The sequence below is a fragment of the Balaenoptera physalus genome, assembly GCF_965194825.1.
Source record: "Balaenoptera physalus genome assembly, chromosome: 12".
Taxonomy (NCBI): domain Eukaryota; kingdom Metazoa; phylum Chordata; class Mammalia; order Artiodactyla; family Balaenopteridae; genus Balaenoptera; species Balaenoptera physalus.
The window spans coordinates 81985778-81999384 of NC_138897.1; the positions used below are offsets into that span (position 1 = coordinate 81985778).

Consider the following 13607-nt stretch of genomic DNA (forward strand, 5'->3'; position numbering starts at 1 on the left):
TGGAGAGAAGTGAGACTGTGGCTCTTCTGGGCGAAGGTTGAGGCAGTGGGGCTTGAGGGAAGTAGTAGGTTTGAAGGGTGATTTTAGAGGCAGAAGGGGCAGGGCCTGGCCATGGGGCTTCTGAAAGGGGAATGGGAAGTTAATGATGATGCCGTGTCCCCCTCAGCTGCCGGTTGCAGCCGCACGCACTCAGCCGTCACCCTGGGCGACTGGAGTGACCCGCTGGATCCCGATGCTGAGACCCAAATGGTGTATCGGCAGTTGCTTCTAGGGCGGGACCGGCTCAGGTGCGTCCTCCCCACCACCCAACCCACTTCACTATGACCAGCTGGGGCAGCTACCCACTGTGCCCTCCCCATGTCCACATGTTCTTTCTTTCCATGTGCATCTGATGAGCTTCTGGGGGCCCACGTTCCAGGGAAGCATCCTCAGGTGGACCCTAATGTGGAACTGGATCTTGGGATCTTTTTTTTTTTTTAATTTTTACTTTTTGGTCATGCTGCGCAGCATGTGGGGTCTTAGTTCCCTGACCAGGGATCGAACCCGCACCCACTGCATTGGAAGCACAGAATCTTAACCACTGGACTGCCAGGGAAGTCCCATGGATCTTGGGATCTTTTGATACCCAGGACTCCAGAGACACAGGGCACAGAGCTTGGATGTGTCCCTCCACCTTGCTGGCTGGCCTCAGGATCACTGTCATTCAGTGACGGAGATTTGTTCCAACTCATAGTGTGGGTTCTGAAGCTGGCTTGCCTGGGTTCAAATCCTGGACTGGCTACTCACTGGCTGTGTGATCTTGGGCGAGTTGCTTACCTTCTCTACCTCAGTTTCCTCATCTGGAAAATAAGGGTACCAACTGTACATACCTCATGGGGTTGTCCTAAGGAACAAATGAGCTAATACAGGTAAAGCACTTTGTAGGTGCCTGGCCACATAATTAGCTTTCAATAAAGGGTAACAATTATTATTATGCTGTGTGACCTTAGGTAAGTTACATTACTTCTCTGTGTCTCAGTGATCATCTGTATAATGGAGCTAATAGTAAGTACCTACATGTGTTTTGTGCTAATTAAATGAGTTTATACATGTAAAGAGCTTAGAATAGGATCTGACATGCTATAAATGTTTGCTGTGATGATGTTGATGGTTTAGTGGGAACCTGTAACGTCTCCTTCAACCAGCAGAATCTCTGGGTTCGAGAGCAGCATTGGGACTCAGGAACCAGCTTGGTTTTCTCCCTCTTAACTTTCAGGATGAAATTCCTGGAGGATTCCAACCTGGTTACGACTCCCGAGGCAGACACAGAGAAGGGCTCCAGTGCCACGGAAGGTAAGGGGATAAGGAGGTCCCTTTTCTTTGCCCTCTCTGATACCTCCCACAACTTGCTAAGCACCCCGCCCTCTCCTCCCCTCCCACTCTCCTCTTTCCAGTCCACCAGCAGGCCAGAGGGCTGTGTGTATGCGGCCCTGGCACATTTTAGGATCTCAGGGCACCAGCCACATATGGAGCCCGAGGAAGCCACTGGATCTGAATTACAGCAGCCTGCCCTGACCTCGCTGAGCCCCTGTGGCCTCCTTTTCTTTCTCCCAGGGGCCTGTCCTGATGCCCTGGCTCACCAGAGAGAGGCAGCTGCCCGTCTGCTGGAGGTGCTCGCAGACCTGGATCAAGCCCACGAGGAGTTCCAGCATCAGGAGCAGCAGAAGGTGGCCCCAGGCCCCCTGAGGCCCTGAGGACATGCCAGAGCCAGCCTGGAGGGAGGCAGAAAGAGCCGGTGGGCCCTTCTCAGTGTCCCCTGGCCCAGGAGTCTCCTCGTGGCTGTCTGGTACCTCGTTGATGCTGTGGCTTGCAGGCTCCTGGAGATATCCTAATCCCATGTGTCCTAAGCCCAGAACCCAGGCGTGGAAACCCTTGGGCAGGGGACCAGCCTTGCACTGAATGGGTCTTACCCTCTGGGTTGAGGCACTCTGGAGTAGATGGAATAAGGAACCTGACCCACTTGTCTCAGCCTGAGGTTTCTGCTTCACAGGACTGGCCTCTACCCACACTGACATGGCCAGCCCTGAGCTGCTGGCCCTGAGCTGCTGGATACAGCTGTACCTGAATCCCTGACGCCCTTGTAGCCTTGTTGCCCCAGATAGGCACTAAACAGGCTCAGCCCTTCCTGTTTTCATGTCTGCCAATCCCTGTAGCCACATTGATCCTCCTGAACCCTGTCCTTGGCTGAATATCCTAACCACAAGCCTCCAGAATCAGGTGCCCTCAGGAATAACTGAGGCTGAGAGCCCAGCGTGCGTGACCCAGACCCTTGGGAGACTTTGGAGCAGGCTCTTTCCCTCTCTTTGAGCCTCAGTTTACCCTGTATAAAATGAGGAGGGAGTGAGTCTAGATGTGTGGTTTTCAAAATGGGTTCCATGGGGGTAGCGAGGGAGCCAGGGAGGGATTTCTCAGACTGTGGTTCAAAGCCCACCCTCAGGTTGTCTGCTAGAAATGCAGATTCCTGCGACCGCCCCCAGATCTCCTGAATCAGAATCTGAGGGAGCGTGAGGGCAGGAATCAGGGTTTTAAACAAGTTCCACAGGTGGTGTGGATGCACATGAGATTTGAGGACCATGGGGCTGGGTGATTTTGTATATTGAGGTGAGATTTTGTTTGAGAATTAATCACAGAAGGTAAAATGTTTGGGAACACCAAACTGGCAGAATTGGGCCTCCAAAACCTCATTTCCAGTTTTGTGTGACTAGAGGGTAGGACAGAAACCTAAGCCTATCTGGCTGGGGGAGTGGGGTGGGGTGGTGGTGACATGGACCACTGCAGGAAAGATGCAGTGCTATCCTGAGGGTGGCCGGAAGGGGTCGCCTGGAGCCGCGGCATCCACCACAGCCTCCTAGCATCCTGGGATGTTGCAGAGACTGACAGGAGACTTGCTGCAGATCCAGGGATACGTCCCCGTCTCTCCCGACAGAACCTGGTCCTCCTCCCTGAGGGCAGAGGCTGGGGCTCTGAGGTTCCAACGAGCCGATCACGGCATCTCCCTGCTCCTCCATATTTTCCAGGAGGCTCGCAGCTCCCAGCCCAAGTTCCTCATTCCTAGTAATTGTACCGGGGAGCAGCTGTATGCATTGCCGTGCCCGTGCTTGAGAACAGAGCTTTCACCTGTGCCCTCTTGGGGAGTAGGATTGGGAGGGTCTGCCTCTGCCACCATCACACCCCCTGCCTGCCCCAGGACAAGAGAAGTATGGGGCCCCTCCATCTCCAGCTGCCCAAGGCTGACGAGGCAATGGTCCTGGGTCATCATTTTGTTGCAAGCTCCCCCATGGGATGGACCGAAAGCCCCCAGAAACAGAGCCACGCACACCCCTTCTTGACAGGAAAAGACCCAGCTGAGGAGGAGAAAGACCATTTATTTCTCCACCCACAGTGGGACTGGTAGATTTTCAAAAGAGCAATCACTGGCGTCCCTTTAAATCTTGGCTGACTTCCGCCGTGGCAGCCAATCAACAGAGGCAGAGCTGGTGAGTTGCCTGGGCAACAGGCCCCTGGTTGGCTGAGACCATCAGCCACCCCACTGCCCACTCCCAAGGAAAGGGAAATGGACTCTTTGCTGTCCGGTCTGCTTTTTAAACCTGCTGGCCTAAGCCAGGCCTCCTTGTCTCACTCCTGAAGCCAGAAGCTCCAGCCTTTGGATCTTGACATGGGGAGCGATTTGGTGGAGAGGATGGGGTGGGGAGGAAAGGAAAACAGTGCCTTTATCAGGGGCAGACATAAGGCCTGGGGATGGCAGGGGAGAAGAAGGAGGTCAGGGTCCCAGAAGGATGAAGAGACACAAGCACAAAATAAGATTCTCCTCATCTGTCTCCCTGGCCCGCCCCTTTGCAAAACTGCTGAATATTCTGGGAGCTTCCACCCTGTGGGCCCACAATTGCCCATCAGTGGGTGGCAGAGATGGGGGGCGGCTGAGGCTCCCAAGCGCCCCCTTTTCTCCCGGAGCCTCACCAGGCCCCCACGTGCTTGACCCGAGTCCTTCTGTTTGCAGACAAGCCTGTACAGATGCGATAGAGACACCGATGGGAATCCACAGGGAGTATCACAGGGGTCTTTCTGTCTCTTCCCCCCCAGTCTGGGGGTAAGTAGAGGCACGTGGGTGTGCGTGCATGTGTTCAACAGGACACGTGTGTTTGTGTGAGGGGGTGGGGCTCTGTCTTTTTGGTAGGGAGGTTGCTGTGGTTTCCGGTACACCCTTGCGACCCTCTCAGGTAGCTAGGGTCGAAGCCGGCTGGCCTGCCATCCTCCCATCATGCCAACTGCTACCAGCCAAATCCCGGGAACGCTTCTGGCTCCTCCTGCAGGTTCTTCCCCAGCCCTGAACCTGGGCCGCCAGGACACACCTGGCAGAGGGAGGCATGTGCTGCATGTGCTGGACCAGGGGCAAAGCAGGAGGGAAGGTGGGCAGCCTTGGGCCTCAGGCCTTGGCCACAGCCTCGGACACACCCTGGGCTGTGAGCTCTGCCAGCACGTTGTCTAGGTAGCTAGCGTCCGGGTAGCCGTGGCCCGTGAGGTTGGATCCAAACTCGGTCTTGTGGTGGATCTCGTTCCACACCACGGTGTCCGACTCGCCCGTGGTGTTGGATGTGCCGATGGTGAAGATAAGTCTCCGCTCCCAGGCGGTGATAAGCAGCCTCAGCACCTGGAGGGCGGGGCAGGCAAGGGTCACAGCCAGCCCCACCCACAGCTTGAGTCCCTCCCTGACCACACTGTGGTTCCCCTGCAGGATTCCCTGTGGCTGCCCAGCGTGGCCACTTCCTTCCCTAGACTGACTCCCACTCTGAGCTCCCCCAGTAAAAGCACTTTCCATGTTATCAGCCTGTTTCTTTGGGGTGAAGGGTCTCAAACTGATGGCCCTCAGCTGTGTTTGGTTTGGACCTCATGCTGCATCAAACAGCCACTTTGTGACTTCGTTGGCAATATTCAAAAACCTGGGGATTTCACGTGAAAATCAGAATTTCTGGCTTCTCTTGAAAGACAAAAAGTAAAAGCAGACAGTCTCTAGCGTGGCAGTGAAGAACCTAGACTGCTTGGGTTCAAATCCAGGCTCCACCATTTACTAGCTGTGTGACCTTGGGCAAGTTACTTGCTCTCTCTGAGGCTTCATTTCTTTATCTCTGAAATGAGGTCAAGACCTTGACTTCAGCGGGCTGGTGAATGAGATGAGGTGTGTGAGGCGACTGGCAGGGCTAGACACACACACACACACACACACACACACACGCACACACACACACTGGGTGGTTATGGTCAGTGCTGGTGCAGGGACTGGGGAGAACGGGGACCACAGGTCCGGCTGATGGCGGCTGGGGGCCCAGCCTGCTCCCACAGCCCCGCGCCCTCACGGCACCCACCTTCCGGCCCTTCTCGTTGTTGGGCAGATAGCAGTGGCGCGGGAAGCCTCTTGCAGTGAACTTCTTGCCTGGGTTGGGGTGCTCGGGGCCCTGTGGGAGAGGCAGCAGGGGCTTGAACCACAGACAGCGGCGGTGGCGGTGGCCTTTGGAGGGCTCAAAGCCAGGGGCCTGGGGGCTCACCTGGATGCCTGTGGGGATGTCGTAGACGATGCGGATGGTCTGGGTGTCAGCGAAGCCGGGCAGCGAGTGGGGGATGAGGTGAAACTCCATCTTCCCGGGTGGCTGAGTGCCCGTCTTCTCCCCGTAGATGGCCTTGCAGGTGGGGCACTGCAGGCTGCCATCCTGGGGTGGGGGAGAGTGGCTGTGAGGTCCCCAGGTGTCCTGGCCCCGCCCGGCCCCCCTGCCTACTCCCCACCCACTGCCCCACCCAGCCCACCTTGTTGCCATTGGAGTACATGGCCACGAGGCACAGCAGGTGGTACATGTGGCCACAGCGGCCCAGGCGGCCCACGAGCTCAGGGCGCACGCCCTTGTGCCGAAGCACGCCCTCGTAGCCGGAGGCCGTGGCCAGCCGCTCCATGCAGATGGTACAGTCCTGGGGGAGGAGGCACAGACGGGAGACTGAGGACTGGGGAGGGCGGGACACCCCTCCCCAGTCAGCGCTGCTCCTGGGCGGGGGCCAGACCCCCTATCCCCCAAGGGCAAGAGACCGCCCCCTCTCTGGTCCCCATCTATCAAGGACACCCCCAGGTACTGAATTCAGATACATGCAGAGGAAGAGACGGCTTGCTCACACCCCCCTCCAGACGGATTAAAGGCTTAACTATCAAAAGCAAAACTTAAACACATTTGGTGGAAAATATGGGTAAAAATAAGCTGCAAACGGGAGGGGCTGCTGCGGTGAGAGGCCCGCGCACCGAGGCGAGGAGTGGCCCCCGCTCGCTGCGGCTGGAGAGGACCCACGCGTAGCAACAAAGACCCAAAGCAGCCAAAAAAAAAAAAAAAAAAAAAAAGCTGCAAAAACTAAGATTGATCAATGTGATTCTGTTAAACGTAGCATTTCTGTTCATCAAAAGACGCTGTAAAGAAAGTGAGAAGGCAAACCCACAAACCGGGAGAAGAGACTGTAACGCTAGAACCAGGTGAGGAGGTGAGGGCTGGGCTCTCCATCTCTGGAGGTGAGGCTGCCTGTCCTCCGCACAGGTACCCTCCCCTAGGGGCTCACCTCATCAGGTGGGTTCTTCACCTTCTGCATGTACCTTCGAACCACATCCTCAGGGTTCTTACCTGCAAGGACAGAGTGGGGGTGGGCTTGAGGGTACCCAGAGTCTAGTCCTGAGGGCTTGGCTGAGGACAGGGTCAGGGGTCAGAGGGGTGGGGTCAGAAGCTGTAAGGGCTGGCAGGAGTCACATGTCAAGGGTTGCTTGAGGTTTGATGTAATCGGAGTTGATGGCGAATGGGGTCACAAGTCTTTAGACCAAATTGGAGTTGAAGGGCCAGAGGGGTTGCGGTCAAGGGTTAGTGGGGTCAAGTTCAGGGGTCAGGATCGGGCGCGGGAGGCATACTCTTCTTGAGGTGCTTCTTCTTGGTCTTGCGGCACACCCCGGGCACGCCTGGCACGGGCTTGACGTCGCTCTTGCTCACGGGCGGTGGGTGCAGGATGGGCTTGGGGGCCCGCGTCAGGCACACGGGCAGCCCCGCAGCGCAGAGCAGGATCCCGGTCATCCCTGGGGGGCGGCGGCGACAGTCAGGGCGCGGGATGCTCATCCAGGCCCCGCCCGCCCTGCTCTCCCAACGTCGCGTGGACCCATGGGGTCTCTCCCCAGACTCCGCCCACCTGGTAAGCCCAGGAATCCTCAGATGGGTGGGTGGGGTGCCCGATGGGCCCCGCCCACTTAGCCCCCACCCAAGGTTGAAGCCAAGTGGAGTCCCTTCTGCGGGCCCCATGGACCCCAGTGTTATGGCCCAAAGGCAGGGGGTGTGTCCTCTTGGCCACGCCCTCCAAGGGGACGAAGCCAAGGGGCCGAAGCCAAGGGGCCGAGAGGTGGGGCTGCCACCTTGTGGGCCCCGCCCTTCTTTCCCGTCCTGGACTGGACTCACCTGCCAGGGCCGGGTGGACTGGTCCCGTGCCATTCAAGTTCTTCACCGGGAGCGCAGGGACCCTGAGGGGAGAAGAGAAGAGGCTGCAGCCCCCCCGCACCAGAAGATCAGGGGACTCTGCTTTGCCTTCTGGCTCTGGCTCCTGGCCGTACTCTGACCCGTTTGTGCCTATCCCAGTTATCTAGAACGACCACCAGGGAACTCCATTCCTACTCTGACATCCTTCTATTATGGGATGCGCCCCTGTGATGATGGAATGAACCCCTAGACTTAGTACTGACCCTCCCCTGCTCCACAGCTGGCCTCGTCCCTGGTGAGAGCACTTGGCTCCCAACTGCCCCCTTTCATTGGCCACTATGCCTGAAACCCAACTATTTGTGATTGAGCCATTCTAGCTGCTCTCAAACTTTGCTATATGGAGCACTGAGAAAAGGTTCTGGGAAAGAAGGATTTAGGAATCAGTTAGGAAACACTTCCCTGTCTCCCACTTGGAAATTCACAACACATATGGGCATATTAAAGGCTCTGATAAGTCCTGCATAAGGAAATATGGTTAGCAATGGTAAATCCAGGTTTCCCAAAGACATTTGATGATGAACATTTCCCCCCTCTGGAATATTTACTGATGTCAGTTCCTGTGACTAAGGCGCTGTCACCTCTTCAAATGAAGAGGCCCTAGGAAAATGTAGCCTGCTTCCCCTCTTTGCCCTTCCCTCCAAAGAGGTCTGGTTTTTGGAATCATCCGGAGCTACTTTCATATTTCAGCTCCACCGTTAAGCAGCTGGATGACACGTGACGCATCATCACACCTCTCATAAACCTGTTTCCCCATCGGTAAAATGGGGATAATATGGCACCTTCCTTAAGTTTGCTGTGAAGAGTCAATGAAATTCTACATGTCAAGGGCTGAGCACAATTCCTGGTACCTAATAAAGACTCTAATAGCTTTAACCGTCATCACCACCATCATTACCATCGCTGTGTAATCCTGGCTAATTTCACCTCTCTTGCACCTGAACCCACTAAGTTACGGTGTAACTTCTCTCCATCTTGGATAGGAAACCATGAAAGTATTGCAGTGATAAGCTTGGGAGAGTCACTTGACCTCTGTGATCCTCAGTTTTCTTATCTGTAAAATGGGGATGACAATAATACCTCACCTATAAAATTGTCGGGAGGGCTGAAGGAGAAATCTTGTTGTGATCTGTACAGTGTGCCCGCCTGAGTCTAGACTTCAGGGCTTAGTTTTGTGGATGAACTGGTATCTTCCTGTTGATGGGCATGGAACCCCGGATGGGTAAGTTTTGATGAAGAGAAGGAGTGTAATAAAAGCCACGGGGCAGCCTGAGGGGCTTGGGGATGTGCCAGGAGCAAGTGCAGGAAGGGATGCGGGCAGTGACAGCTGGGGAAGGAGCTGCTGCAGCCCCCTTTGCCTGCCTGCTCAGGTCTGAGCCTGGCCAGTGCTGCCTGGACACCTGCCCCAGCAGGTACAGTCGGCACCAGGAAGCTGGCTGGAAAGTGTCTTTAAGCAAATGGTACGTTTGGCAGGTTTTCATGCTGCTGCAGTGGGTCCAGAAACACACACACACATACCCCTGGGGAATATGGGCTATATATACATGCACATGTATACTTGGGGAACACGCCAAATGCACAAGGACACACACACACACACATAGACGGAGAACACTGCTCAAACAGGCACACACTCCTGAAAACATGCCCCCCACGTATGTACACACATGTTCCAGGGAACACACGACAGATACACGCACACACAGGCATGCACACACAATCCAGGAAGCCCCCTCCCTGTACGTAGATACAGACACAGGCACACATATACTTCGGGAGCGTGCCACACACACTTGCATGCAAACACACACACACCAGGCAATACACACCATGCACGCATACATACAAAGGTACACAGAGACACACCTCAGGGAAAACACCCCATGAACACACACAGGTTCAGACAGATACACACACCTCTGCATGGAGAACACCATACAAACATGTACACACACACTCCAGGGAACACAGCACACACAGAGATACCCACGTGCGCACACCATGAGGACACTGAATTGGACAGGAGAAGCCAGCTCGTGCACACTTGTCCAGCCCGGCCACAGCCGCCCCTCCCCCAAATTCGGGGTAAAGGCACCTTGGTCCTCACAAGCACCCAACAGTCTGCAACCTGCAAAGGGACCCTGCCACCTGCACGTGGGGACACACAGACACCATGACCCATGCTCCCCAACACTGACAGGTAGACACTCGGCTGGGGGACTTACACTTTACACACACAGTAACACACACAGACGCACTGCACACAGCCGTCCACTCTGTGGCTGCCAGCGGCACGGGCTTACACCTGCTCGGCCGGGGCACTCCTCCCAGACCCCTCTGACTGGGGGTGGCAGCATCTGGAGCAGACATCGGGGTCACCAAACACTCTGGTGACCCAGAGTTGCTGAACACAGCTCCTGAGGGAGGTGCAGCGGAGGGCAGGTACCCCTGGGGGCCCCCAGGGGCTGGACAGCTGAGGTGTGGGAGGCGGGAAAGATGCTGTGCCTTGGTTTCCCCATCTGTAATGGGGCTAGAGTCTTGTGAAGGTTCAATGAGTTAAAACACATAAAGTTCATAGTTTGGTGCAGGGGTGAGAGTGGAGGTGTCCTAATTTTCTCCTTCCAGCAGCCTGCTGGGACCCAAGGGATGGGGGCTGAGTACCCATCTGCCCCTTCCCAGGGTTTGTCATAATCCTCCAGGACCTTCCTTGCAGGGGTATTACCACCCTAATCTCATCCCTCCCCATCTTCTTACAGGAAAGCATGGAGGCACCTCCAGCTTCTCCTCTTCCTGAACTGTCCTTCAAAACACTTCTAGTGTATTATTATTATTATTATTAGGCATGCAGGATCTTAGTTCCCCGACCAGGGTTTGAACCCATGCCCCCTGCAGTGGAAATGCAGAGTCCTAGCCACTGGACCAGCAGGGAAGTCCCTAAAACACTTCTAGTGTAGACACACTGTTAAGGTCCTCTACATATCCAGGTCTTCCCATCCCATTCCTTCCTTCCCATCTATCTCATGAGAAACCATCCTTCCTTCTCTCCAGGGCTATCTGTAAAATGGTGGAAAGAAAAGTATTTGGTAGGAGTACCACCACTTCTTGTCTCCTACCTGTGGCAGACATCACTAATCCATCACAGCACTTTCTCAAGCCAAGCAGAATCATCAGCACAGCTCTCTAGGCAACCTCTACCAATCAGCAAGGACAGTTGGCTACCCCAGGTCTATATAATGCCCAAAGTCTGGTCCAGCTCATGACACTGGTCTTGCTGAGCCTTTGGCCAGGGAGTTAGGCAGGAGGGACCCCAGAAAGGGAATATTTTAGATCTTAGCAGCCCTTCAATCTCTGGCACGCTTTAAAAACCACGGAGCCCTGGGTTACAAAAGACAGTCTTGCTCCTGGGAGGAGGGTTGTGAGTGGGGCGTGATGGTGGGGCTGTTTTTTATTTACCCATCGGCAAGCTGGGGGACAGTCCCCAGGTGGCCCCCAGCCTCTCTCAATCTGCGGGCCCCCTGCGAGAACCCAGGGTAGCTGGGTTCCCACGACACCAGAGCGTGGGAGCCACCCAGGCCCCTTTTTGATGTGGGATGCGCTGTTTCCTCCGAGTCAGTGAGAACATCTTCCTGCCCTGGACAGGAGACTGCTGCCCACAGGCCTCCCGGAAGTGGGGCCGGCCTTCACTCCCTGCTCCACCCTCTTGGGGCCCTGCCTGGCAAAGGGTCAGAGGAATCCTTCAGGTCTTGAAATCTGCTCTGACCAGAAGCCAGCCCTGGCTGCCCCAGGGCAGGGATGGGTCCCGCTGCCTTGCCCACCCCTGCATCAGATCCTGTTCCTCTGCTGCCCTCAATCCCCTGTGGCTCTTACCTTGCTTAGAGTAAAATCCAACCTCTTTACCATATGCAGTATAGCCAGTACCTACCCCTTGAACTCTGTTTCTCCTGTGCTCACCCCTCACCCACTCCGTCCCAGCCTCCCTGGTCTCCCTGCCATTCTGCAAACATACCAGGCACATCCTCACCCCAGGGCCTTTGCACTTGCTGATTCCTCTCCCAGAATGCTCTTCCCCAGATTATCCTCATGCTCTGCTCCCTCACTTAACACAGGTTTCTGCTCAAATATCACCCTATCAGAGATCTTCCCTTCCACTTTATTCTAGAGAAGCCCTCTGCCTTTGCCCTTACCTTACTTAATGTTTTTTGTCATTGCATTAATCACAGCCTGATATTATAAAGTCTTCAGCATGACCAGGCCCTCCCTGCCTCTGTGACCTCATCTCCTACCCCCTCCATCTCTCTACTCCACACACCTCTGCTCTAAAATGCTGAGCCCTTTCAAGGCCTTTGCACTTGCTGTGCCCTCCGCCTGAAGGCTTTTCCCGCAGATGCTGAGTGGCTCCCTTAGGTCTGCTTCAGCGCTGCCTCGGCAGAGAGACCTTCCTCACCACCCGCCATCACCGCGAGTACATGGCACATAGTAGATTGTCAAGAAACACTTGTTGCATGAAGGCAGGAAGGAAGACTGGATTTTGCGGGGATGTTCCAAGCCGATGACTCACGCTCACGTGCCCGGGCGCAGTCTCCCCGTGCATTTTTTGCACACATTGGAAATGAGCCTCGAAGCAGCTGCCCCAGAGAAGCCCCTCTGTAGCCTTTAGGCCCTCGGAGACTCTGTGCCAACTTTCATTCTAAAGTGAGCACACTAAGTGGGCATGCGTGGGAATAGCACGAGCAAAGCTTCTCTAAGAAGTTCCTAGAAATGCTCCCCATCCAACTCAAGGCAGAGATTCCATGGCAAGGTTTGGGGGAACCCAGACATTTCCTGAAAACTGTCTCAGTGAATGTGCCACACAGAGATGGGCCAGGGGTCAATAATTCCAAGAGCTTGCTATGTCTCAGACTCTGTTGTAGACCTTCCCTCCCTCATCTAATCGTCCCAACAAGTCTGTGATACCCCATTCTACGGAGGGGGAAACTGAGGCCCAGAGAGATGAAGTAACTTGCCAGTAAGTGGTAGAGCCCAAATGTGAGCCCAGGATGTCAGACTCCAGAGTCTGTTTTCTCAGCCACGTGACACGAAACCAAGTTCTCTCACCCTGGCTCAGAGACTGAGGCAGGAGGCTGTTATCTGAGGAAAAAAATCTCCCCAGGACAAGTCTGGGAAAGAGGGTTAGGGTGTTTGGCTCCCCTCTCTTTCCTTTGCCACAGAAGAGCAAAGAGAGATGCCTTGTACCTGCCCTGGCTGGGAGGCAATGTTCAAAGGCAGGATGAGATAACTTGGGGAGATTTTCCTAGCTGCTGTTCCTCACACTGTTCCCTGCCCTTTCCTGTCTGTGTACCTTTGTCACATTGTTTCCCCTGCCTATCCATACTGTCTATTCCTAATTCACATCTTCCCTTTGAAGACAGGTTCAAAGGTCACTGTCTTCATGAGGCTTTTTCTGATCGACCTCAGGCAAATACATAACCACACCTTCTTTGAATTCCCAGGGGACTGTGTTTATCTTTTTTTTTTTTTTTTGAGGACACATTTCCTGTCTTGCTTCCTAGTTGTGGGGTTCCACTCTTATCTCTTCCACCAGACTGTGAGCTTCTGACCCAGTCCTTTGACCCCAGGATTGAGGATGAAACTCGGTGCAAATGGATACTCAGTTAGCACTGAATGGAGGAGTTGAGCCAATTAAGGAATCGGTCTACCAGTTCTCTGGTCTCTTCAGAGGGGTGCCTGGTGTGCTTAGAAACAGTAGTTCTTAAAAATAGAACTACCATATGACCCAGCAATCCCACTACTGGGCATATATCCAGAGAAAACCATAATTCAAAAAATCAAGAGAGGCCACCGCAATGAGAAGCCCACGCACTGCAACGAAGAGTAGCCCCCGCTCGCCACAACTAGAGAAAGCCCGCGTGCAGCAACAAAGACCCAATGCAGCCAAAAATAAATAAATAAATAAATAAATAAATAAATAAATAAATAAATTTATTTAAAAAAAAACAAACACATGCACCCCAATGTTCATTGCAGCACTACTTA

General features: G+C 54.5%; 2 protein-coding genes across 5 annotated transcripts in view; one reads left to right on the forward strand and one right to left on the reverse strand.

The window, feature by feature from the left end:
• Positions 1 to 2383, forward strand: part of RASAL1 (RAS protein activator like 1) — a 29335-nt gene extending 26952 nt beyond the window's left edge. For all 4 annotated transcript variants that reach the window (XM_082416477.1, XM_082416479.1, XM_082416476.1 and 1 more), the window contains 3 exons: positions 167 to 287; positions 1256 to 1332; positions 1594 to 2383. In XM_082416477.1, coding sequence (XP_082272603.1) covers positions 167 to 287; positions 1256 to 1332; positions 1594 to 1733 — 338 coding nt within the window. In that variant the 3' untranslated portion in view covers positions 1734 to 2383. The remainder of the gene's footprint in view (positions 1 to 166; positions 288 to 1255; positions 1333 to 1593) is intronic.
• A 1001-nt stretch (positions 2384 to 3384) lies between these two features.
• DTX1 (deltex E3 ubiquitin ligase 1) overlaps positions 3385 to 13607 on the reverse strand; it is a 36963-nt gene continuing 26740 nt past the window's right edge. Inside the window, exons 3-9 of the mRNA XM_082416492.1 lie at positions 7500 to 7561; positions 6965 to 7126; positions 6625 to 6686; positions 5836 to 5994; positions 5580 to 5741; positions 5400 to 5489; positions 3385 to 4687 (exon numbers count right to left, since the gene is read on the reverse strand). Coding sequence (XP_082272618.1) covers positions 4463 to 4687; positions 5400 to 5489; positions 5580 to 5741; positions 5836 to 5994; positions 6625 to 6686; positions 6965 to 7126; positions 7500 to 7561 — 922 coding nt within the window. The 3' untranslated portion in view covers positions 3385 to 4462. The remainder of the gene's footprint in view (positions 4688 to 5399; positions 5490 to 5579; positions 5742 to 5835; positions 5995 to 6624; positions 6687 to 6964; positions 7127 to 7499; positions 7562 to 13607) is intronic.